The following is a 27,459-nucleotide window of genomic DNA, read 5'->3' as shown; positions in this document are numbered from 1 at the left end:
GAAGCATAATATTAGTCTCGCATCTGAGACAATAGTCCTAGCGTGAGCATTGTTTGGGTATCCCATTTTATCATTAATTACCTCTCTTTACTCCATTTGCTTTCTCTTATCTCTTTCACTTTCTATTTGCATTACTATTTTGAATCAACTCATGAATTGGTTTTCATTCTAGCTAAATAGCAATACTTATTGTTTCTAAGCATCTATTCCCTGTGGGTTTGACTACCCACTAACTGGGGTATTTTTATTACTTCCACAACCCGTGCACTTGGGGTACACACATGCAAGGGGTGTGTCAACAGCTGTGCTAACTGCCCGTGCTCTGAGAGCATGCTCATGAAAGGAGCACAGTGACCATGATGATATTACCAAGAGATTTCCAGTAAAAATCCACGGGGATAAGCAAGCTCGTGATTACCAACCGTACTCCCTCAGCATGATGGTGCTAGGGGCAGAGAAATCTTGCTTCTCAGTTCTGTACAGAATCTAGTAAAATGCACAAGTCTCAACACGTCCCGTGCTTCCGAACATGGGTGTGCTTCGGACCCTGCTTGACCTAAAACTTGTATTCAAATGCTGTTTTGCATCAGAATTCATCTCTTTTTGTTTCTTTTGGTCCGAACCCCAATTATCTACAAAATTTTATAAACATACCTCAAGTAGCATCAGTTTATCATAAAAACATATTAAAAGGATAAGTAAAACACACAATAGGCTATATAAAACTATCTATATAAAATACACTCATCAACTATAATCATTTCTAGATTGTGCTTGCAACCACCCTCACGAGCGTATGTTGCTCCTCATAAGCTCCTTGGGACAACCCTTACAGTCTGACTTACGGGCGTAAGTCCTGCCCGTAAGTCCCTCTATTGATCCTTATGCTCTACCTTACAGGTATAAGCATGGATGCAAGGTTCTCTGCTTGAGGCTTATGACCATAAGCATGGCCATAAGGTACAATAATAAGGTGACTGTAAGTGGTTCTATCTGGCTTGTTCTTCAGTTGTTGATGCTGAGAGAGCTCCACCTTCCTCATTTTGGCTCTTGATTGATTCTTTTGGCCTTCTCTCAATCTTTAGCACTACCTGGTACCTAAGAATATATTTGTCACCATGTTAAGCTTTGTTTTTCCATACTAATACTCCAATACATGCCAAATAAGTGTACAAAATGATGTTAAATAATGTATAAGTGTACACTTATCAACTTGGTTTGTGGTTGTGTGCATCATTAACTGATATGTATCTCAAATGGTTTCTTGGTTATTCTCACATGGGATGGAATGACGATGATGAGTACAAGAAATGTGTGACAGAAAAGCACTGAGGTATGTTCCAATGGTATCAGCTCGAGACAAATGGGCGCATTAGCGGGGAAATAGGAGGGCTGATAGCTACCCTTTTGTTGCAGCCATTTTGCATCCCATATTTGTTTTTGGAAAATTTATATTATGGGTTTCCTTGATGTTTCCATGTTCTAGTATGCATGCAAAATCATGTTCTTAAACAAAATGTTTTCTATTTGTTGTTTTCAGGTTTTTGTTTCATTGGTTTTAGGATGTTTTCTTTTGTTATATTATGGTTATGGATGCAAAAATTCCTTTAAAAATATGAATTCTTTAACATGTCCTTACCACATATTCTAATTATGCATTCTGATTTTGTACGATCATAAGGTACAATAATAAGATGACCGCAATTAGTTTTACTTCACTCAAATTCTTGTCTTTTTTCATTTCTTGGCAATTTTGTAGCGTGCTTTGTTTAGTAATCTTGTTGGTTGTGCTTTGGTTGGTGAAGTCAATTATATCTGGTTGATGAAGTATAGGTTACAGTTGGACTATACATTGCATTATGTGGGAAAATAAAGAAAAATATGGTATCAACATATTTGCCATTCCCTTTCATATGATAGTTTCTTTTTATGTGATTTTTAGTAATACTATAATGTTGCTTTAAAAGGTTGTAAGACTTTTGATTGAATTTGCAATAAAATCATAGTATTGTCTGGATTCTCTTTAATTTTTTGCAATTCTATTTTTTTCGATGAGCATTTTCTAGATCTTGCTTTCAATTTTTGAGTAGGGCCAACATTACGCTTGGATTGGCTATGATTTTATATTCTAGGATTACATATTTCAGGGAAAACATCTCCTTTTTTATTTTTTAAGTATTTTTATAAAAAAAAATTATTAATTAATAAATTATGACAAGTAAAAGATATAAATATATCAAATACATGTGCTAATTCAAATCATAACAAATTTTTAAAATATATTTCATCTTAATCACATATAAACAAAATGTAAAGGAATTAAGATAATATATCGTTAAGATAAACAAATTTGATAATATTTGGATATATTCCAAGATTAACTAAGAGTAAAAATCTCGAGGCAATTTATAAACTTAAATCAACCGAAAGCACAGATCTCAAAGGCGGTCTAAAATACACAAATCTCAAGATCAGCCAAGAGCACAGATCTCGAGGAGGTCTAAAATACAAGATCAACCAAGAGGACAAATCTTGAGACGATCTAAAATATTCAAATTAAGATTAACCAAGAGCATGTATCTCGAGGAGATCTAAAACACACAAATCTCAAGATCAACCAAGAACACAGATCTCGAAATGGTCTACAATATTCAAAGAATAAGATTAGCCAATGTACAGATCTCGAGGAGATCTAAAACACACAAATCTCAAGATCATCCAAGAGCACAGATCTCAAGGTGATCTAAAATACACAAATCTTAAGATCAGCCAAGAGCACAAATCTCGAGACGATCTAAAATATTTAAATGTCAAGATTGGGTGTTCATTTCACTCATGGCCATAGATGTTTGTATTTTCCACTATGGCCACAAAATTTTTTTTTATAACACAAAAGCCACTTAACTTCTCTTCGACTGCACAAGTGGCCATAATAGGCTATATTAAGATGGTTTCTGGCGAGTTTGCTGATGTGGCACTGACATGGTGCTGATATGGTGCCGAAAACCGCCTTAAAACATGCCATTATAGCCACACGTGCAACCGGAGAAAAGTTAAATGGCTTTTGTGTTATAAAAAAAAGTTTTGTGGCCACAGCTAGGGGTGTAAATGATACACTACTACTCGCAAGCTACTTGAGTTCAATTCGGGGAAAGCCCGAACTCGACACGCTTAGGGTCGAGTCGAGCTCGAGCTTGACTAGCTTGAATAGTCGAGCAAGCCAAGTTCGAGCATCTTAATACTTGACTTGAGTGCTCGCGAGCTTAATCGAGTAGTTGTATTTGTGTGTATATATTATATGTTAGTTTGTTTTATATATATAATTGAGTACGAACTCTAGGTAGAGCCAGAATTCAAGTTTGAGTATAAAATTATCTATGATCAAATTGAATTTATTAGCTTTTATCTAGCTTGATTGAGCTTAATCGAGTGAGCTCGAGTAGCTCGATTTATGTACTGAGACGAGCTAGAGCTAAAAAAAAAACTCGATTGAGTTAGAGTCGAGTATCGAGTATCGAGCAACGAGTTTTAACCGAGCTCGAGCTGAGAGCTTGCTGCTCGGCTCAAACTCGATCGATTACACCCTTAGCCCACAAAGCACTATAAAGTGCAAACATTTGTGGCCATTAGTGAAATGAACCCTAAGTTCAGCGAAGGGCACAGATCTCGAGGCTATCTGAATGTCCCAAATCTCAAGATTACTCGTAGATACAAATCAAGAGCCAAATATAAAAATAATAAATAAATAAATAAATAATAATAAAACTATAATAATATAAATAATAATAAATATAAATAATATATAATAAAATAAATTTAAAAATATAAATAATAATAATAATATAAATAAAATAATAAATAAAATTAAAAATTTTAAAAAAAAACAAAGTGCGGGGGGAGTGGTTTGACATGGTGGCCCCACGATCAGCTACAACTTGAGGATAGGTTTTAAAAGGGACAGAGGAGCTAGAGGGAAGGGGATCGGAGGAAGAAGGATAAAAAAATTAACCCAAGAGAGGAAGGTTTGAAGAGAGAGAGAAAAAAAGGTTTTCATTCTTTCCTCTTCTCTGTTGTACAAAAAAAAAGTCACCAAAGAATGTCGCTGGCTATCGTTGCCTCCGCAGTTGCTCCGCCGCCACCGATACCGCTGCCACTGGACGCAGTCTCCCTTGGCGTCTCATCCCTTCTCAGCTCCATTCTTCCCAAGCTAAGTGTCTGACAAAGCCTAGGAACATGAAGACCTGTCCACCTATCGATGGAGCCCCAACAACTCCTCCAAACCCTACCTCCATAATTATGAGATCGATCTCACTGAGTGTGGCCCCATGGTCCTCGACGCCCTGATCAAGATGAAAAAATGATATGGATCCATCCCTCACCTTTCACTAATCCTACCGCGAGGGCATCTGTGGTTCATATGCGATGAACATTGATGGAGACAATGGCCTCGCTTGCCTCACCAAGATATAGGCCTCCGGTAACGCCTCCATGATTACCCCACTATCGCACATATTCATTGTCAAGGATTTAGTGGTGGATATGACCAATTTCTATAACTAATACAAGAGTGTTAAGTCATTGTTGAAGAGGAAGGACCCTTCACCGTAGCCAAGGAAGGAGATCCCTCAGAGCAAGAAGAGTAGGGTGAAGCTGGATGGGATGTATAAATGAATTCTTTGTGCTTGTTGTAGCACATCTTACCCGAGCTATTGGTGGAATCCTGAGATGTATCTTGGTATCCCACCTACTCTAAGAAATGTTCCTTAGATCGCCGTTTGCTTCGACATTGATGCCAATAGTATCCTGAATGTATTTGCTGATGATAAGACCACTGGCCAGAAGAACAAGATCACTATTACCAATGATAAGGGTAGGCTCAATAAGGAAGATGCGAAGAAGTACAAATCTGAAGATGAGGAGCATAAGAAGAAGGTTGAGTCGAAGAACGCATTGGAAAACTACTCCTACAACATGCAAAACACCACCAAAGATGACAATATCTCCTCCAAACTCAACAGTTCTGGCAAGAAGAAAATCGAGAACGCCATCAACGGGGTTATCCAATGGCTGGACAACAACCAACTTGCCAAAGTCAATAAAATAAAACAATAAGATGTATCTTGAGAATGATGCACCTTTTTGTCTAAACTGAATCTTGAGAGTTCTTTGGAAAAGACAAAGGAGAAGTGTGTGAAAGAATCCAGAAAGATGAGATGTTTTAGAGTGCTCATGTCAATAATGGTGATCAAGAAATAGTCAAAGCATGTGTCAGCAAGAAAGTCACCCGCTTACTATGCTCACTTGGCTGTTTTTTGAGCTCATTGTTACATGGAGCTAGAGACTTCTAATAGTGGATCAATGGCAAGTGGAGCCAGAGACTCTTGAAAGTATAGCATTTGGTGAGCTTACTTGATAAATGGTCCATACCAAATCCATCTATTCAGTTATCCATTTTCCTCGGCAAAGCATCTTAGGCTTTTTTTTTATATTCTTGGCTTAAGTGTTCTCCAACAGAAGATGTTACATATTATTTACCATGTTACCTTTTTAACATGAAACCTAATAGCCAACCTGGTTGGGATGCGTTCATAGTTATAGGATTTAGAAATTTAGAAAAAGTTAACTCTAGAAAAGATTGCACTTTTATTAATCATATTGGAGATGTCCTTCACTACACAATAATGCTATAGATCTTGTAATGAATTAAAAAAAGCAATTTGGGCACATTGATAAAGTAATGCATAAGCAAAGTTCAAAGCAAATTTTGAATAATCAACTATGAGTAAAGACTTCTATTGATTATATTCAATGACTTACATTTCAAGCTTGTGCTTTAAGAGGTAATGATAAAACACCTGATTTAGAAAACTGTGGAAATTTTCTAGAGTTGAGTGAACTTTTGGCTTCTTACAATAATCAAGTTAAGAAAGTTGTGTTAGAAAATGCTCCAAAACTAGCAAAGTATATTTTACATTCAATTCCAAAGGAGATTTTGCACATTCATGCAAAAAAGGTGCTGAACAAGATTACGGAAGATATTAGAGATTCAAATTTTTGTATTATAGTCTATGAGGCACGTGATGAATCTAAGAAAGAATAAATGGCTCTTATATTGAGATTTATTGATAAAAGTGTAATTATTTGAGAATGTTTCTTTGATATTGCTCATGTTAAGGATATATTTGCATCAACTTTACTGTGTCATTCTCTCTTGTGCATCCTTGATGTTCAAAACATTCACTGTTATGGTTATGATGTAGCTAGCAACATTCTTGGAGAATGAAAAGGATTGTAAGCATTATTTCTTAATGGTTATCCTTTTGCTTATTATGTGCATCGTTCAACTCTTTGACTACAATTGGCTCTAGTTGCTGCATCTAGAGGGGTATACTCTACTCATAAGTTCTTCAATAATTTGATTTCTATTATAAATTCTATTGATATTTCATGTAAATATCGTGAAGAGTTACAAATTGCTCAAGCAACTAAGATTGCAAGCATGACAGCTATTGATGAGCTCGTAACTGGAAAAGGTGCCAATAAAATTAACACTTTAAAATGAACAAGTGATACTCGTTGGGGTTCTCATTTTTATTCTATATACAACCTTATAAGAATATCTAATGCTATTTGCTCAGTACTTCAAATTATTTAAAGTTATTCTCAAAGAAGGGATGCTATTGTTGCTTTGAAGATGATTAATCATTTGAATTCATTTTCATTTTGTACATAATGAAAGAGATCATGGGCATTACTACTATACTATGCCATTCTTTGCAACAAAAGTCTCATGACATTTTGAATGCTATGCTTTTGGTTTCAAGTACAAAAATGTTGATTTAGAAATTGAGAGAAGGTTGAAATAGGTTGCTTGACAAATTTGTTATAATTTTTTAAAAAGCATGATTTAAATGCTCTAGATTATAGTTCTCAATTTCAGTGAAGGTTGATTTTGACACCAACAAAGTCAAATCACTATTGATTGTCACTATCATTTTGACATATTTAATGAAGTCATTGATTTTTTAGTTGTAGTACTAAATAATAGATCCAATGTGTAAGCCATGGATCTGTTGACACTCCAAACGGCTTTGGATCCAAGAGTAAAGTATAAATCTTTTAACATTGATAGTATTTGCACCCTTGCAGAGAAGTATTACCCTCCTAATTTTAGTGAGCAAGAAATGTTGAACTTGAAGTTTCCATTGAAGCATTTTGAATATGATATGTAAAAGGATGAGAAGCTTCAAAACCTATCTTCCTTGTTATAGTTATGTACCATATTGAAAGAGACAGGAAAATTGGAGACATATCATCTTCTTGACAGATTAATATGAGTTGTTTTAACTCTTCAAATTTCTAAAGCAACTAGTTAGTGAGCATTTTCGGCTATAAAAATCATCAAAACAAGGCTATGAAACAAGATGAAATATGACTTTCTTGCAGATAATTTAGTTTTCAACATTGAAAGAGGAGACATTTAGCTAGGATCTAATTCTTGAGGATTTTGTAATGTTAAAAGAACATAGCTCACAAATTTAGAGTATGTGAAATTTTTTTTTGTCCATCTATTTAATATCTAATTTCATATGATTTTTATTATTTACTATCAAAATTTTTGGTCCCCTCAATACTTAATGTCAAGATCAGCCACTAGATGCTGCTTCTTTATATGTCTTGTATATACTCCTGATTTGCAACAAAGAATAAGTTCTACCACAATAATTACAAATGTTCACAATGGTTCCATCGGATTTTTCCACCTTGTTCATATGATTTGTGAATAAATCAGATTTGGGATGCTTCCCATGTTGATTTACAATTGGAATTATTGGAGGAGACATGCCAAAAATTTTTTTCTACTTGCCATAAGAAAACTTGATTAAAATTAAAAAAAAAATAAAAAAAATTGAGTTGAATTAACTAATTTAAGATAATTGAAAATTAGGAAAAACTAATTCAATAAAGAGAGTAATTAAATAGATAATTTTAGAAAATTAAATTGAATGATTGAATATGGGAGAATTGATGATGAAGAGAATTTGAGATTAAGGAAATGTAAAGAAATAATAGATTGTGGAAGGATATTTATAGGTAAATATAATTAAAAATATTAAAAACTTCAAATGATTAAATTAGACTACCAACAATCTCCATGCTCCTAACAGTCTCTCTCAACGACCTTTTAGAACATTGGTTAATTTGGTTAATAGTTGGACTACCTTCATTTTTTAGCTTTAGGCACTTGGACTTTTAGGGCTTGTTTCCATTGGCTTCTGAGAAGCTCAGAAATGCTTTTTTTATAAGTTAAGCACTTTTGGGTGCAGGAAAACATGTTTGGATTGGCTTTTCTGCAAAAGCAAAAGCTAATAAAAAAAGCCAAAATTTTACTTTTTTCATAAACTAGTAAACTGATGCTTCTGAATAAAGAACTTCTTCGAAACAGTTCTGGGTGTTATAAAATTACCAAATTACACTCAAGAAATAAAGAATTGACTACACTCCAACCCAAACAATTTTCTCCAAGTTCTTCTCCTACCTCTTGGCTCCACCCCCTTTATCCAAATAGAGGAAAGATAGAGAAAAGAAGAAAGAAAATAGATGGACAACACAAGCATCTTGCATTCTCGCTCATCTTCAGGTTCATGTGAGTTTTCTAGTTCTGTGATTTTTGCCCATATTTGACTCTTCTGTAGCTGCTGCAGCTGTTGTTATTGTTGTTATTCATATAGTTGGTTTGATTTACTGCCACTATTGTTATTGTTGTTGTTGATATTTCTATGATATCGCTGGTTCTGATTTAGGCTCTTCATCATCTTGTTGATGTTGGTTTTGGTCTTGGATCTGGTTCTCTTTGGGCACAATTAAACTTTGCCCTGATTTCATCATGTAATAATTGTTAGTTTTGATTTGAGCTCTCCATCATCTGTTTCATCATGAAATGATCTTTTTGTTTTGTTTTTTTATATATTTTTATTTTCTTTTCAGAGGATGTGTTTTGTTTTGATTTGATTTCTTATGATGTTCTTTGTTATTTTTTTCTAGTAAATCATTGTTTGTTTTGTCTATATTTTTGTGCTTTTCTTTTTCTTTTTTGGTTTGAGTTTGATTTGAGATGTTAAGATGCTGTTGTTGGTCATAATTTGTTATGAGGGTTTAGGATTTGGAGGTCGAGTTTGTGTTATTTAGTGAATTTTTTCTGTTAATTTTCTTCAAAGTTTAAAAATATTATGTTTGAGTAATTAGTTAGCTGTTTATGATTTTATTAGTTTGATGAAATAAGCAAATTCTTAGGTTGTTTAAAGAAGATATCTAAGATTAGCTCTATATATGGTGAAGGATATGTTCACAGAGGTGACTACAAGAGAAGGATCATAGCTTTCATAGTTGATAAACATTTCAATGGGTTGTTTGTAAGTATGATCTTTGTCATTCTTTACTTCCATATAACTCTTGATTCATCCTAATTTTCTTTGTATGCCTTGTGAAATATTTTCTAAATAAATTATGCAAAACACTTTCTGTTTGTTACCTGTTGGTTGTGGCTTTCTCATGCTTACAACTACTTTATTCTTACTAATATTTTTTTGGTTCCAAACATTTTCTTGTGAATGCCTTACAAAATGTAACATTTATTATTTGTTTTGGTCCTTATCCTATTATTGTTGTAGACAATGATAATCTGAAATGAAATAAGGTTATAGTCTTGGTGGTTATCTTTTGGTATGATTCCATTGTATTCTTCAATGTTTCACTGGTTTTAGATTCTTTCTTCATATTTACCAAGTATATGGTTTGATTAAATTTAGTTGATGCATTTAGCTGGCTTCATCAAGATAAAGTTTTCCTTTTGTACCATATTATTGGTGTCTCTATGAACATTGGTCTCTCTCACCTAATTCATTAGACCATTATATGGATATGTTAATTGATGTGATCATGAAACATTGAATCTCTAAATAGTCTAATGATAGTTGGGCTTTTCTTTTTTAACATAATGTGACATTATGCTTCTAGATCAAAATCATATTTGATTACTTGGGATTAGTATTATTTTCTAATAAGAAATTTTAACATTTGCAATAAGAGATTTCTTATTATTTTCTATCTTGTGTTTTAAAACATGAATTGAGACACAAACCATATTAGGATTAGTGACACACCCTTTGCGTGTGTGTACCGCAAGTGCACGGGTTATCGAAGTAATAAAGTACCCTGGTGAGTGGGTAGTTGTATCCACATAGAATAGTGCTTGGAAACACAAATATTGGTATTTAACTATAGTGAAGATGATTAAAGGGTTGTGTGAATAATATCAATGCAAGTAAAAATAAAGAAAAGAAGAAAGAGATGCAATAGAAGTAAGGAGAGGCAATCGATAGAAAATGGGCACCCGGACATTGCTTACCCTCGGACTATTGTTTCAAGTGAAAGACTCCTCATTATGCCTCCTAACCGATGTCTAATGAGTTGTGAAAATCCTAAGACACACGGTCCAAAACCTAAGGTCAACCGTGATTAACCCTTACATAATTCCCTAATGGAAAGGGATACTCTCGACGCCTCACACTGTGTGGAGTTGCATGACGATTTGCACACTCCAAGTGATAAACCATATTCCCTAATATAGATTTAACCCTTTGGTCCTGGCGAAAGACCCCTGGTCATGATTAAGTCCCAGCACTAAGGATTACTTCAATGCTCACTCTATTGCTTGCACAACTAAACCCTGGCGGAGTTTGTCTCTTAGCACTTTACTCTATCATGATAGCAAAGAACTCTTGAAACGTGGAGGTAGGATAAATCACATTGGAAGGGAAGGGACGTTTCGCTACCGCTCGACTCACCTTCTTGACCCTCTCCAACCTAGCTTTGTCTAACCCTCATGGTGTGTCACTCATCCACAAGGATTACTAAGATAGATTCTCAACCCTAGTGCCACTCTAAGGGAAAAATCAATTCAACAAGCATTCAAGGTTGGAACTCAATTAAAAACATTAATTAAAGAAACATAATGAAAGGTTAATGAAACAAAATCATCATAGGATTTACATGTCCAAGCACCCACTAGGAGTTTAGCTCTCCATGGAGCAAGATACAATCAATAGTGAAATTGAATGTAAAAGTATACAGTCCATAAGTAAAACCCCATTTTAGTCCGTATCAATGGTCTTGTGGACTAGCCTCGTCTTCTCCAAAGGTTCCCTCGTCAAGCCTAGGGCATACCTCACCGAATCGATGCTGACAAAAGCTTCCTTGATAACTCTCTTCCAAAGGAACGCGGTGTCGAAGGCCGTAGAACCACTCCCAAGACCTAGCCAAAGCCTCTCCAAACCTTAGCCGTGAGCGCCTCTAAAGATGGGGAAAAAATGAGAAAAGGATCTCCAAAACATCTGAAATCACAGCTTAAATAAGGCTAGAATCGGGCATCCACACGGGCGTGTGGAATTTCCACACGCCCATGTGAATTTCCAGGAATTGAATTTCTGCGAGCTGTGAACAATAACTGCTACAACAATTTGGCTGCATTGAATTACTACAATACTTCACCAAAATACTCCTGAATCCACACTTTTCATTGAGGCCACATAAATGGGCACACATTCATGCCGTAGATCGCGTAGCTTCTTCATGTAAACCTTATTGACGAAGATCTTGCTAGCATTGCACAAGTCTGAATACATGAGTGTGACTGCCTTTGTGCCCCTCTAATTTGTATGTTTGCTCGAGCACAATGGAGATTGGCACACTCTCACATGTCTTTCGAGCACAACTTGTGTCTTCACGTCTGTTCACTCAAAGACTTCATCAAAAAATTGCATCCACGATCTATTTTTGGTTCATTTCTTCTACAATTGTCTCCACAACCCTACATGCATAAAATAACACAAATACACATGCATGAGTGATAAAATCTGATAAAATTCATTCTCAATGTAAGAAAAGAATACTTCGTATTACTAATACACAAGTACTTATCAATTTCCAAAATAGATTCTCAACCCTAGTGTCACTCTAAGGGAAAATCAATGCAATAAACATTCAAAAATGTAACTCAATTAAAACATTAATTAAAGAAGCATAATAAAGGTCAAATAAACAAAATCATCCTAGGGTTTACAAGTCCAAGCACACAATAGGGATTTAGCTCTCCATGGAGCAAGATACAATCAATAATGAAATCAAATGTAAAAGCACGCAATCCATAGGAAAAACCCCCTCGTAGTCCATATCGATGGTCTTGTGGATTCGCCTCGTCTTCTCCAAAGGTTCCCTCATCAAGCCCAGGGTACACCTCGCCAGATCGATGTGGATAAAAGCTTCCCTAATAACTATATTCCGAAGGAACGCGGTGTCGAAGGCCGTAGAACTAATCCAAACACCTAGTCAAAGCCTTTCCAAACCCTAGCCGCGAGCGCCTCCAAAGATGGGGTAAAGTTGGGAAAAAGATTGGAAAAGGATCCCCTAAAATATCTAAAATCGTGGCTATTATAGGGTTGGAATCGGGCATCCACACGGGCATGTGGAATTTCCACACGCCCATGTGAATTTCCAGAAGTTGATTTCCTGCAAGCTGTGAACAGTAACTACTATATTGATTTTGCTACAATAAACTGCTACAGTACTTCACCAAAACACTCTCGAATCCACACTTTTCATCGAGGCCACATGGATGGGCACACATCCATGAGGTAGATCGTGTTTCATCTTCAACTAAACCGCATTGACAAAGATCTTGCTAGCATTGCACAAGTCGGAACACATGAGTGTGACTGCCTTTGTTCCCCTCCAATTAGCGTGTCTGCTCGAGCACAATGTAGGTTGGCACACACTCACATGTCTTTGAGCACAACTTGTGTCTTCACGTTTGTTCACTCCAAGACTTCATCAACAAATGCATCCACGATCTACTTTTGGCTTACTTTCTTCGACAATTGTCTCCATAACCCTAAATGCACAAAAGAACACAAATACACATGCATAAGTGATAAAATCTGAGAAAAATAATGCTCAAAGTAAGAAAATAATACTTCGTATTACTTATACACAAGCACTTATCAACTAGTATTGTTTTTTTCCCAAGGAGAGATTGTTTTGTGCCATTTTTTTATTTACTAAAAGAGATTGGTTTTTGTTATGTCATTTTTTATTAAGGGTTTAAGATCATAAATATTTTTGAACATGGCTTCAAAACTACCACCCAAAAGAGTTGTACATGCACAAATGTGGGTGATGTGAATGTTGTTGCAAGTGAAAATACTCCAAATGCAAGATGGGATGACACAAATACTAAATTGTTCTTAAAAATATGTGTCGAGGAGGTCTATATTGGTAATAACTATACACATGATACGCCCCTTGTATAATCAAAAGTGCATGGATCGTACAAGTAGTATAATATACCTGAGTGGGTTGGGTAGTTAAATGCATTGGGATTGGTGTAGCTCTTGATACTAGTAAAATTTCTAATCTTCACTTGTCATCCAAATCTAGAATGACAAAATACATTAGGAAGATGAATCGATCCACATTTACTAAACTATCTTCAATAATACCCATTGGGTGGCGAACAGATCGATCGATGAGTTGTAACCCCAAACTTTTTGAAATATCTTGTAGGGCCATCAAATTAATGCTTAACCCAAGATCGACAAGTACCTTCTCATCTATCATTCCCCCAATTGTTTGAGGGATGATGAAACTTCCTGAATCTTTTCCTTCTTGGAGGTTTTGTTAGAGATGATGGCGGAGCATTCCTCACTCAATGTGATAGTGGCTACATCCTCTAGTTTCCTCTTGTTAGTCAAGAACTCCTTGATGAATTTTGCATAGTGAGGCATTTGAGCAAGTGCCTCAACAAATGGAACATTAATGTGCAAAGTTTTGAACAGATCAAGGAATTTCTTGAACTGCTCCTCTTGATGATCTTTCTTAGCAAGATATGGCAATTTTGGTTGGTACTTCGGCATACTAGGCTTGTCTTTCCTCTGGCCCTTCTCATCCTTCCCAACATCACCATCAAGAGATTTATCTTCAATTATGACCTCTTGATGTTTAACAGATTCATTCTCATGTTCTTCGGCTACAGGTGATACCAACTCCTTATCACTTATCAAACTATCTACCTTAAGAGACTGATAAGTGCTAAACTGAACATATTTTCTATATCATTTACACCTCATTTAGCATGAAATTGTACTTGTATAGCATCTCATTACTATTTTAGGATGAAAGAAGCGAATTCAAGGATGTTTTGAAGCAAAATGAAGCAAGTTGCTGAATCAAGGCTGCACCATGACTCATAATGGGCGTTATAGCAACTCACAATGCCCGTTATCTACACTTACCACTACCATGATTAAGTTGTGGTAACATGAGCTCACTGGTAGCAATATAGAGACACAACGGCCTTGCAACATCCATTGTGAAATCCATAACGGTATTGTCAAGGCACATAATGCCCAAAGACGTGTTAGGATACAACTTGGAGCCCAAGCAACAACTTACTCACAACGGGTATCACAACGCCCGTGGTGAGGTCGTGGCGGAGCCAATTCCTATAAATACCCTAGTTTTCTCTAAATCGGAGAGACTCTTTTGCCGAAAGAAGCTTTGGGTGGCTGGATTTCTGGGGATCTAAGAGGCGGGAGATGAGGTCCTTCCATATCAATGGATTCTAGAGGATTTCTCAAGGGTTTGTCAACGAGCATCATTGGAGATGATCGCGCGTGACAGGCATCTTCAAAGATTATCATCAGAGGGGCGTGAGTGACACACATCATCCGGACAATCTTGAGATCCTCTAATCCCAATCTTTAGAGAACTATTGGAGGGAGTTAGTCTAGGAATATATTAAACGCTTATTTATTCTTTATTTGGTCTTGTGGTTTTCTTGTGCTTTGATGCTTTGTTTGTTATGATCCATAAGAACCTAATTCGAGGGGAATTGTATGTCTAGGTCCCTCGATTATTATTTATGAATCTTGTTTGATTAATATAAATTGTTCTAGTTGTCGTCGTCATTGCATGTTCTTAATTGCTTATTATTGTTGATGTGGATGAGGAGGATATGCCCCATATTGATGACACACATGCCATAATAGACCTATGCATATTCTAAGAGGTTAGACATAGCTAGGTTTTCGGGTTAGGGATTGATTGCCCCTTAAGTTTAGGGTTTGATTGGTCTCTTCTCGTGGATTCCCGGACTTAAGGCAAACATAGGAAGCTTGGGTGGAAAAGATTTCATCTTAAGTTCCTAGTGATTTAGACCTAGTCATCATAGCTTAATGGGACTAGTAGGCCTTTAAATTCCCTTATTTGATCTTAGAACACGATTAACACTTAACGCCTATCATAATTAAAAATCAAGATAACTATAGTATATACTCCCAACTCCTTTGAAGTGTGCTTAATGACGTCTCCAATTGTATTGTTTAATAGTGTTGTACAAGTAAAACTAAATAAAGAGTGTAAACGATTAAGCTATTGATTAAATGAAAAGAAAGTAATAGGAGCCTCTCACCATTCCTAGGGAAATACAACCCTCATGTTCACCCACGAGGTATCACTTGATGACTCATACACTTGTGGTATCACAGATCAATTGTAGTATTAAGTGCATATTTGCATATTTATATAATTGTATAATATACACACCCATAACGCGTCCATCAGAGACTCACAAGGGTTGACCTCGGGATTACTTGGCGAGTGAACCTGGAGGGCATTTAGCAAGTGTCTTAGCAATTTATGCCACTTGATGTTCCAGATCTGCAAGGATGCTTGTTGGTTCCTTAACAATTCCTCGTGTCCTGTGAGTTGGATATCATTCGCTTATATGTACCTCACTAACAAAGTTTCAAGACTTGGCCCTTTTCCTTCTTGAGGTAGCTGTCGAGAGGCTGGAGGTTGAGGTTGTGATGATTGATACTACCCCTGTAATCCTTAACCTGGTTGGCTCCTAGAAAAATCTGGGTAGTTCCTCAACCCTAATTGTAAATACCACTGTAGAGATTGTTCAGGAATCGATTGCTCTGACCCACATAGTCAAATTGTTCAGTGCCAGTACTCCTATTATATGGAGAGAAACTAGGTCATGTTTGACTTCGCTAAGACTCACAACTCATAACTGGGTTTTGTGGTTGAACTTGCATTTTATCCAACCTCTTGGATATAGTATCTACTTGTGCTGCTAAGGTAGTAAAAGAATCAATCTCATAAATGCCAGCTTCCTTTACTGGTTTGTTCCTTTTGGAACTCCACTGATACTCATTGGAAGCCATGTCATCGATCAAAGTGCAGGCAGCATTCGGTTGTTTACTGCACAAAGACCCCTAGCTACTACATCCAACTTTTGCCTTGTAGCCTCATTCAACCCATTATAAAAAATTTGGATTTGCATCAATTCTACAATCCCATGCTGAGGGTATTTTTTTAACAATTCCTTGTACCTTTCTCATGTGTCATACAAGGTTTTAGATTTTATCTGTCTCAAAGATGAAATATCACTCCTCAACTTTGTGATTTTCGCCTGAGGAAAATAGCGGGTTAGGAATTTCTCCACTATCTGTGCCCATGTTGTAATCGACCCATGTGCTAAGAAACTTATCCATTGTTTGGCCCTTTATCGCATTAAGAATGGAAAGAGTCGAAGGCAGGCTGCATCCTCAGATATGTTGTGCACCTTAAAAGTATCACAGATTTCTAAGAAACTTGCAAGATGAGCATACTGGGTCTTCATCTTGAAACCCATAAAACTTACACATTTGATGTACCATTTAAATGAAATTTGGTTTCAATTCGAAGTTGTTCACTGCCACTGGAGGACGAACAATACTAGACCATGTTCCCTAGAAGTTTGGTCTTGCATAGTCAGAGATACTGTGCTGGTTCTCGACCATGATTTGTTTTTCTTGATCAACCTCAAAACTTATCTCCACTGATCTTGTTTCTCTGAGATTCAGTTGTTGTAATCTCCTGTGTAAATCCCTTTCTAATTCTGGATCAAGGTTTGCAAGTGGAGATTAGAAACTTCTTCAGGTCATACAAGAGTACCTACAGAAACAAATCAACAGAAACAAAAATTAAAACCAAAAGAAAAATTAAAGAATGAAATAAATATACAAAAATTAAGTGCTAGAAAATTCATAATTTTTATATCATTTACACTAAATTCAGCATGGAATTCGACATATTTAGCACCTAATTAGTACAGAAATTTCAGTCTTTTGTTCACCACGGCCTTTATTTCTTTTTTAGGGAAAAAGAAGCAAATTCGGGGGGAAGGGAATTTTGAAGCAAATTAAACTAAGTTGTTGAATCAGAGCTTCACTACGGCTCACAACAACCGTTGTGACATCTCACCACGGTTGTTGTCCATACTCAACATTACCGCTATCAAGCCGTAGCAATGTAGAATCGCTGGAAGCAACACACAAGCCACAACAACCTCACAATGGCCGTTATGAACCCATCACTACCATGATCCACCCATACAACTTCCAGAGAAGCCATGTCAGGACATGACTTGGAGCCCAAGCAATAACTTACTCACCATTGGCATCAAAATTCTTGTGGTGAGGCTGTGGCAGACTCGACATTATATAAACCCTAGGGTTTTCTTATCAAAGGGAGGATTCTTTTGCCAAATAAGGAGGAGACTAGATTTTTGGAGACCTGTATGGTTGGAGATGATTTCTATTAAGATTTCAATGGATTCTGGCGAGTTTTCGAAAGGTGATTCAACATACATCAATAGTGGAGTGTGCGTGAAGAGATTTGGCATTCTCTTGACGATCTTGGATTTACTCAACCTCAACCATCAAAGACCATATTAGAGGGAGTTAGTCTAGGAATTCTTTTGATTTATTTTCTTTGGATGATTTCTATTCATTGATCTATTCTTGTATATTCATTTGAGGACCTTAATTCGAGGGAAATTTTATGCAAATTCATCTTGATTGTTACTTGTGATTCTTTATTGGTAATTCTTTATTCTTTCTAGTCTTTTATGAATCATTACATGCTTACTCAATGTTGTGCATAAAAATGGTATCATTATCACCATGCATCTAGCTAGTAATCCATCATTAACCATGCATTTTCTTAGCCTTTGTAATGATTTCCCCTTCCTTTTTGTACAAACTACTCCTTTTTGTTATTTTGTTTGTAGAAGGTTGGAGCTGACCAAGAAATTATGTAGACTGAGGATCAATTCTGGAGGGCACACAACTCGCTTGTGGTTTGCAAAAAGTACATGTGGTCTATAAAGCTAACTGGGAACCCAACTCTTGTCACTGGCTATAAAAAGGCAACATGAAAGGGTTTTTAGGGTAAGAAAGGCAGAGGGACAAGGTGGCGGTAGCTAGAGAAGAGGAAAAGGAATTTCTAAAGACTCTAAAAAGGGCTGAAGAAGGAGAAGAAGGCTGGAGAACTGAAGATCAGATCTTTGTGGATGTTATAAGGAGTTTTCCCAGCCCCGTTGTGCTGTGTCTTTGCATAACTTTCATTCTTCTTATTTTCCTTTGTAATTGAGACATGGAAGTGTAAGACCTCTCTTTAGGTTTGGGATTAGCCCAAAGTAGTGATTATTTGATGTTTTGATACTTTTGTATGGATCTTTTGTGCTTAAAGGTAGGTTTATTTAAGTGCCTTTTGATTCAAGTAACATGGCTTGTGAGTGTGAAAACCTTGCTTGCTTTATCTTAGAGATCAAGGCTAACTGAAAGGTTAATCAAGATCTTGGAACTTCTTAAGTCACCTTGAATTTATTGAAAGGTAATTCTTGAGGGTTCATCACATAATCATTGATCTTATTAGGGTTTTGAAAGGGTTCATCTACCACAAAAGTAGGAGATGGCCTAATCAAGATCAACTTGTTATCTCTTGAAAGAGAGTGACAAGTAGTTGAGGATTATTACCCTTCAAATAATCTACCCAAACCAAGTTTAGATCCAAACACATCATTCATTACTCTTTGTGGTGAGTTCCCAAACCTAAGTTTATCCAAATCTGAATCCTATTCCACATTCTTGCATCTCTATATTTCTTATGGGTGTACTTCTTACTACTTTGTTGTTTTCATTCTCCCATCTTTTAATTTCCTAGATAGCCTATTGTTGCAATAGATTAGTAATCACGCTTGGTCCTCGTGGGATCGATAACTTATTTACTACTTGACAAAACCATGCACTTGCAGTTGTGCGACACTCAATGATAGTTTGCTGATGTGGATGAGGAAGATATACCCCCATGCTTTATTAGATCTATACATCATTCTCTAAGAAGTTAGGATGTAATAGATCTCTAGATTAGGGTTTGATTAGATTTCTGAGTTAGGATTTGATTAGTCTTTCTAATGGAGTTCTTGAACTTAAGGCGGACATAGGAGGCTGAGGTGGAAGAGATTCTATCTTAAGTTCCTACTGTTTAGAACTGGTTGCCAAGAGATTGGGACTAGTAGTCCCTTGAATTTCCTTGGTCTAATACTAGATTTAATTGTCACACCTTAATGCTATTTCACAAGAATCATTAAGGGAATCTTCATACAATCTCCCAAACTCCTTCCAATTGCACTTAACGATCCTCCATTGTATTGTTTAGTAAATTGTAGAAGTAGGACAAAGAAACAACACAAATGTTTAGTCTATTGACTAAGTGAAAAGAAAGTAATATGAGCTTCTCACCAGTCCTAAGGAAATACGACCCTCGTGTTCACCCATGAGTTATTACTTGACAACCCGTACACTTGCAGCATTCACGAACTAATTGTAATATTATTTGCATATTTATACCAATATATTCACACACCTTAGAGGTCCGTCACTAGATTACTAAAAATCTAAACTTGTTAAGAGGATAGTTTTGGCAAGTGATGATTGGTGGGAAAGAAAAGGACAAGGCTATGAACTTTTTATATAATAATGAATTCATTTATTTATTTTGTAATTTTTATTTTAAAAAATAATAGCACATTGTCTTCTTTTTATTGATTTAAATGAAATAGGGAAACCCAGAAATTTGAAATGGAAAAATGAGGGTCCAAAGTTCTTGGACATGATGGAAATATGCTTGAAAGATGTAGTGGTGACAAACTACATGTCATTGGTACCATATGCTGACCCATTAACTGAGAATGAAGTTTCTAACCAAAATACTTATGCTCGGATGAATGAAGTAGACATAGAGGTAGATAAGTTTGATGATGATGGTGATAGCCATTAACAATATAATGATGTTATAAGGGAAGAAACTAATACAACACAAGATAAAAAGGGCCAAAAAAATCACATAGAGAAAGTAAAAAAAAAAAAAAAGTTCAAATGACAAATTACAGGAGTCATTTGACTGACTAATCTCTGGGATAGATAATATGTCACGTACAAGTAATGTAAGAGTTGAGACCAATGATTGTTGCAGTATAACCAAATGTGTGGATTTATTGGACACAGTGTCGGAGATTGAATGAGGAAGTTCACATTACTTTCTCATGGTGAGGTTGTTTGCAAGAAAATATCACAGTGAGGTTTTTGTGGCACTAGTGGAAAAGGATCCACCAATTAGTACTGGTTGGTGTAACACTTTCATCATGGCCGACCTCACCAGACTTTGACTTTGACGGATGCTCATTTATCTTGGGAATGTTTGGATTTCTTTGTTAAGTTTTTGTTTATGCCATCAACTTGTTTGTTATGTCTTTTATATGTGTTGAGTTTATGTGTTCAACATTGTGTGGAACTTTTTACATGTTGAACTTATGTGTTGAATATTGTATTAAAGTTTTGGTATGCCTTATGTGTTGAACTTTTTCCTTTATGTATTAAACTTTTTAAATTTTGAACTTTTCGTATGCCTTTGTATTGAAATAATGAACGGATTGGAAACTCGTTTCTTTGAGCAAGTTCGAATGAAAAAAAAAATCTATATTTAGAAGGTTGGTGGTTGAACTTACTCAAAAGTATGGTTTACAACACACGAGAAATGTTACTATAGAAGAATCAGTGATAATATTCGTATACATACTTGGACAAGGACATACTTATAGGAATGTAGAAGACAAATTTCAACATTCTAAAGAGATAGTTTCATCGAGTGCTAAAAGTTGTCCACCAACTGGAAATGATATTATCATGTCGGTAGATAGGAATTTTATAGATGTGGAGGATTACATCCAGAATGGTGTCCAATATTGCCCTTATTTCAAAGATTGCATTAGAGCAATAGATGAAACACATGTGGTCATTCTTGTCTTGGTTGAGAAACAAGTTCCATTTATGAATGGGAAAGAGTACACACCAACAAATATTCTAGCTGCATGTGACTTCAATATGTGTTTCACATTTGCGCTTATTGGTTGGGAGGGATCGGCACATGACACACGTATACTAATGGAGGCTTTAAGAAATCCATTTTTGAAGTTTCCTCAACCACCCGAAGGTTTACTTGAAATTAATTTTAGTATGTATATTTTATTTTTATTTCTTCATGTATTATACTTTTGTAGGAAAATACTACCTTATGGATTTTGGGTATCCTACGATGAAAGATTTCTTGGGACCATACAAGAATGCAAGAAATCACATTCTATAATTTACGATGTCTCTGCCTTAAGGCCTCCTAATGAAATATTCAACTATCATCACTCGAGTTTAAGGAGTGTTATAAAAAGAACATTTGAGGTTTGCAAAGCAAGTTGGAGGATCCTACAAAATATGACGAAGTATACGCCAAAGGTACAATTCCAAATTATATGGTCATGCTTTGCTCTCCATAATTATATTCAAAGAATAGGTAGTAATGATTTGGATATCCTTGAGAGCCTTGAAGACATCAACCAAAATTCAAGAAAGAGAATGTGGCTTTGAGAATGATGATGATAGTGAAAGTTCACTTGTATGGCAACAACCAACAAAGGAAGACACTCAACAAATGATCATATTTAGGAACAATATTCGGGATCAACTTTCCCATCAATATATGAGTTGATTTTGTAGTATTTATAAATTATTGTTATTGTTGTTGTAATGTTAAAAACTTATTTTTCCCCTATCTTTATGTATAGGTAGTAATTGTTTGTTTGTGTTGTTAGTTGTTTCAGTGGTTGTTATGATGTTTCAAAACCTTAATGTTGTTATTGTTAATTGTTCTTGTAATAATCTTGACAATATTGTTACTATGGTTGTTGTGATATTGAAAATATTAGAGATTTTTTTAATTTTTTTTCATGTTGTGATGTTATTATTATTATTGTTGTTGTTGTTAGTTAATTGTTGTTGTAAAAGTCATGACAATGTTGTTTTTGTTGTTGTGATGTTGATACTATTATTGTTCTTGTTCTTATGTTTGGTGTTTAAAATTTAATATTCTTATTTTAAACATAGTAACAATAATAGTATCAACTATAACGACGACGACAACAATAACAATAATAATAATATTCTTATTTTACAACAACAACAACGACGACAACAACAACAACAACAACAATAATAATATATTAATAATATACTATTACTATTAATATTTTTATTATAATTATAAATAGCAATTAGTTTGTTCTCAATCCATAATAGTTGAGATATTATAATAACTCAATGAATGTCCATTTTAGTAATTTGTCATTGAAAATGTACTTTTAAGAATGCTCATCCAAACAACTTCATACATATAAAAAGTACTTCTGCATTAATTTATCCAAATATAAAATACAGAGAAGCACTTAATTTACTCTGAGAAGCACATTTTTTAAAAGTCCTTCTACCCAACTGAAAAAAAAAACTCTTTTTTTTTAAATCAATCTAAACAAGCCCTGAGTGTTCCTTGGTTAGTGCTTTTTTCAAAAGATGTCAAGCTTGTCAAAAGTGTCAAAGTGTAAGTGGTCAATATATAGAATTTGTGGTTAATTGCTCCATAATTGATGGCAATGTGGCATATTTGTTGCACCTCCTAATGTTTAACTTTAATGTTCTTTTTAAAAGACCATCGCATTGCACCATATGATGTTGTATGAACTTAAGAAAATCATTGCAGTTGTAGCCTTATAAATCGAATTTGAAAATTTATTTTATATATGTATAGGAACCGAGACTGGTTATTCAATTTAAGTTTCAGTTTCCAATTCATAAAAATCTTAACTAGAACTTTAAAGTTTCAGTTCAAGGTTCTGGTTTGGATTCGAAATCATTTTAATAGTCATGGTTCAAACTAATAGTGGCCATTACGATTCGGTTGGACAGTTCCAACCAAATTCAGGCAAGGGTTTACTTTGACAAGGAAGAGAAAAAGATGAGATTCATTTTCTAAAAAAGTTGTGACAAATTTAACTGTAAAAAAGAAAAGATTTAGGCTATAACCCTAGCTAGAGACAATTTTTGTATTGCCTACATGGCTCTAAAGTCATTGCATTGTCAAAATTATCTTAGGGTCATCAAACCATGGGTTAGTCAGCACATGGGTGTGATTGGTGCTATTGAATTAGCATTTTCTAAAATGTATTAATTTTCACAAACCCTTTTATTTGTAAAGAATATAATATTATTGTTGTTATTGTTAAAAAGATAAAGGGTATTATTTTAAAATGTATATATATAACTATCACCTGCGGATTTATCAAATTTTATACACCTACTTTATAACCAAAATTTTGTTTTGGTATACAAATAAATATTTTTTATTTAAATTAAATATTATTGTTATTTTATACATTGAAAATAGATTAATTTATTATTATTATTTAATATTTTTTAGGGAAAATTACTTTTAGCCCCTTGCAAGTTTCAAAACTTCCCAAACAACCTCTCTAACATTTGAATTTCCCAGACAATCTCTCTTTTTTCATCACTATAGCTCATTCTGTCAGTTTATTCTATCTTACAACATGTACTTCCAACTTAATAATTATTATTTTTGTTTAACATTACGTGTTTACGTGTATCACATAAGTTTACACTCAATATGTTACCTTTTCGTTTACTTTTTTATTTTCCTATTTCCCTGCCTCTTTCCACTCTAATATTATGCGTGCTTAAAACCGAGCCGCTATGTCAACGCCGCCCATGCTTTAGTAACATAATTATTAAAAGTAAACTCTCATTAAAAAAAGCTCTTTTAAGAATACCCAAATTTGGGGTGACCAAGTGCCCATAAAAAACTTCCAAGGGATTTTTTGACAATTATCAATATTTTTTATTTTATTTATAAGTATTTTATTTAAGCAACTTGCTTATATTAAAAATATTGTAAAACCATGGCGCATAGATTTGCATATAAAAACCTATAGGCTATTGAGGAGGACATAAGACATATAGATTAATGATTGCTTTGAAAACTAAATATGATTATTCACACCACTACAAACCCTTGAGACATGAAAGTGAAAAATAAACATATTTTTTGGAAATACAATCTATTTTAATAATGTAAAAAAACAAATATTGATTTTAAAAATGTGAAAACACAAGTTTAATATAATTAATAGGTGTTAAAAATGCATTATATTTAGAACAAAAAATAGTTTTTTAAAATGTAAAAAAAATTATTTCTATTTTGGTAATAATATAATTTTCAAACAAGTCGGTTTTAAAAAAATAATAATAATTTTATAACTTAAAAAAAATAAAAGCAAAAACATGACCACTTTAGTGATTATTTAAAAAAAAAACCCCACTATTTTAGGCTTATAATAAAGCACAGTTTGATACGATAACCTTAAGGCCATTTTAACCATTAAAAACAAAAATAGGGCTACTTCAGTGAAAAAACCCCAAAGTTTTTATCGGTGTCACCTTGTCAGCCATTGCCCAGTCAACTTATTTCAATTATTTCACAACTATTTCATATTCCACTATTTTTAAAAGTCATTTATTTAAAAAAAAAAAACCTCCACTATGACAATAAAATAACTCAACGGTTAAAACACTTAACTCCCGTGAACGAATTTGCAAATTTAACTCTTTACAAATTTAACTCTTTAATTATGTATGATTAAAAATATAATAATAAAAAAAATATGTATATTTCGAATAGTCTATCCATATTGTCAAAAATAAAAATAAAAAACAATAGTTGTCAGGTCCATTTCATTTTTGGAAATCATCTTGCTAAACAGTAGTGTACATTTAATATATAAATTTGTCATTTACATTTCGATTTTATATACAAAAATTAACGTATATTTTATCAATCTATTAACAATGGCAATGGCAGTAACTCAACCTCAGAACCAATCAACCACCTCTGTTGACACCTTTGGTTTTCTTTTTGGCTTCTGATACCTGTTATTCTCAAAATTGGCTTTTGAAATGAGAGACTCCAGTAGGGCTACTTCAGCTGGATCGAAAGGGGCATTAATGATACTGGAGGTCAAAGTAAAGAGACCGGAATGTGAATAAGTCGTAAACCGAAATTCCATAGTCAAAAGACTTCATAGATTTTATAACAACAAAGTAAGTGATTAATAAAGGCTTTTGGCACCTCTGCATCAGCTCCTCGAGAACAGCTCTTTGAGAGGGAGTGACGTAGTAAATACATCTCCTGGGACACTGTCCAACAGCAAGGTGGACGAGATAATCTTCGTTGTGACCTATACATAAGAGCAATAATAAAAATTTATGTAGGTAGAAGTAACACTCTGACAGACAAATGACAATCGAACCCGATATTACAAAAGAACTGTATTGTCTATCATGCATAGTTAGGGACTAGTGCATTATCACCTTCATATATAAATATATATATGTGTATATATTTCACATACTTTTTTTTTTTTTTTTTGGTAAGGGCACCTTCTAGAATCTAAGCAACAAATGTTGATCCCCAGCTAGGAAACTGCAGTGTTAGAAAAATAACCAAAGTATGCCGAGGAAAGTAGACATCTTAACTCCACTGAGTCAGTCTTACATGTCTAAAACTGCAGGTATATATACTTTAGAGGGTTGGAACGTGGCTTCTTTCCATGAGGCAATTTTACAAATAAAAAAGGCTTGCGAGCTAAAAAGATGAAAGCCTGCAAACTGAGACCTTCTGGAAAAGAACCATTGCTTCCAAACACAGAGGATGGAAGAGAAATAATAAACCAAAATTTACTCTCCTCGTTTCAGAATTACAAAATCTATGCCCTTACTCTAATCTGTACCCATAAAACCAGAGCTTGCACATGAATCAAGAAGAAATTTTATTAATATATCAAACAGACCTTCCGAAAAGTACTATAATGTTAATCTAAGGTGTATGCAACCATAAATTATATAAATTTAATGATTAACTTGTAAATGTTTCCCACTATTGATAAAGAAAACCACCAGTAGTACACCAAGATTCGGAGGTCAAGACGATGTAACTTTTGCCATATTCAGGCTGATTAAATTTTCATATTCAACATAGGCCCATATAAATCCACCAAGCTCCCTCATTGGTCTATCAGGTGGTAGAGAGAATACTGACTAAAGGACAGTTCAAGGGCTGAAAAACATTCTTAGTGTATGTGTTGGATGTACTTGACATGTGTGTGGAAGTGCATGCATGTTTATGTATTTACTTTGAATAATGTAACCAAAAAATAATAATGAGAAAAAAACATGTAAAGGAGCATTAAGCTATTGTCAAACCCTGCGATGATGCGTGAGCAGTGCCATTTTCAGGAACAAATGAGAAAGCATGAGGTGCTCTCTCAACACACGAATATGGGCATCCTGGACAAGGAATTGAAGCACATAAAAATATTTATAATGGCATCAAGAAGTTGAAAAGATTGCATTCAGCAAAATAATTCCAAAAAAACATCTTCTGGTATGTACTTAAAACCACATTTGACAGATGTGCAAAATCAGTAAGTTATCCCTGATTGTATTCCCTTAAAAGAAATTTCTTGCACTATAATAGTCATGCAAATCAAAATAGCAGAAAAACAAAAGATCTTGCTGAAAACAAGTAATTTAAATTTTATAATACACTACATACATAAATTCCATGATTGTTAACGTACCATAATCATAACATATGAGATTGGCCAATACATTAAATTTCAGAAGCTGATATATCAAATACAAGAAGAAAAGTAAAAGAAAAGATGCATACAAAGTCCAGGACTTGTACATTGGATTTACTATGTCAAGATGCATAGATCTAGCATGTGAGTCCAGGTTTTTAGGATGAGTATTTAGAGCACAATTGAATTCTTACACTATGTCAAGATGGTTAAGCAATAAGAATAAGTAGACCAAAAGCAAGTTTAGTAGTTTATGCATGGTGCATGCGATATGATACATTTCTAAACCTTTATTTGAAAAGTTATGCGATGCACCTTTGGATAGTGATGATGGAGGGGTGTGCAGAGAGGGCCATATTTCTTCTTGATATGTCTAAATGTAACTAGTGGCTAAATTTCAACCTTTACATTTGGAATTGAGTTATTTCAGATGGCTTTTCTTTTATGAGGTTATTTAAAAGATGATTATAAAG

General features: G+C 34.7%; 2 protein-coding genes, 1 non-coding gene and 1 pseudogene across 3 annotated transcripts; 2 read left to right on the top strand and 2 right to left on the bottom strand.

Annotated features, from left to right (window-relative positions):
* Positions 1-4,096: 4,096 nt before the first annotated feature.
* LOC120265043 lies at positions 4,097-5,112 on the top strand (annotated as a pseudogene).
* An 8,558-nt stretch (positions 5,113-13,670) lies between these two features.
* On the bottom strand, positions 13,671-16,286 carry LOC120265042. Its single transcript, XM_039272971.1, has 2 exons — positions 16,134-16,286; positions 13,671-14,150 (listed from the first exon to the last, which is right to left on the bottom strand). Exons 1-2 carry the CDS (start codon positions 16,284-16,286, stop codon positions 13,671-13,673), a joined length of 633 nt encoding a protein of 210 aa, XP_039128905.1.
* A 129-nt stretch (positions 16,287-16,415) lies between these two features.
* On the top strand, positions 16,416-16,522 carry LOC120266188. The gene has a single exon (XR_005538030.1). It is a non-coding gene; the product is annotated as a small nucleolar RNA R71 (small nucleolar RNA).
* An 8,553-nt stretch (positions 16,523-25,075) lies between these two features.
* Positions 25,076-26,721, bottom strand: LOC120265041 (the record flags this gene model as incomplete). The annotated part of the gene is made up of 3 exons (XM_039272970.1): positions 25,076-25,355; positions 25,474-25,582; positions 26,607-26,721. Coding segments are annotated over 3 exons (363 nt in total), but the record flags the coding sequence as incomplete, so codon positions are not given.
* Between the last annotated feature and the right edge of the window lie 738 nt (positions 26,722-27,459).

The sequence above is a fragment of the Dioscorea cayenensis genome, chromosome 7, assembly GCF_009730915.1.
Source record: "Dioscorea cayenensis subsp. rotundata cultivar TDr96_F1 chromosome 7, TDr96_F1_v2_PseudoChromosome.rev07_lg8_w22 25.fasta, whole genome shotgun sequence".
Classification (NCBI taxonomy): Eukaryota; Viridiplantae; Streptophyta; class Magnoliopsida; order Dioscoreales; family Dioscoreaceae; genus Dioscorea; species Dioscorea cayenensis.
The sequence above is the reverse complement of the archived record's forward strand: the minus strand, read 5'-3'. Positions and strand labels throughout refer to the sequence as shown.

Bases quoted from the DNA above. Each gene is read 5' to 3' on its own strand.
- LOC120265042 (XM_039272971.1), bottom strand. From the start codon at position 16,286: ATGGCTTCCAATGAGTATCAGTGGAGTTCCAAAAGGAACAAACCAGTA. The intron at 14,151-16,133 runs GTTATGAGTTGT...AAATATGTTCAG, and splicing joins AAGTTCAACCACAAAACCCA to TTTAGCACTTATCAGTCTCT.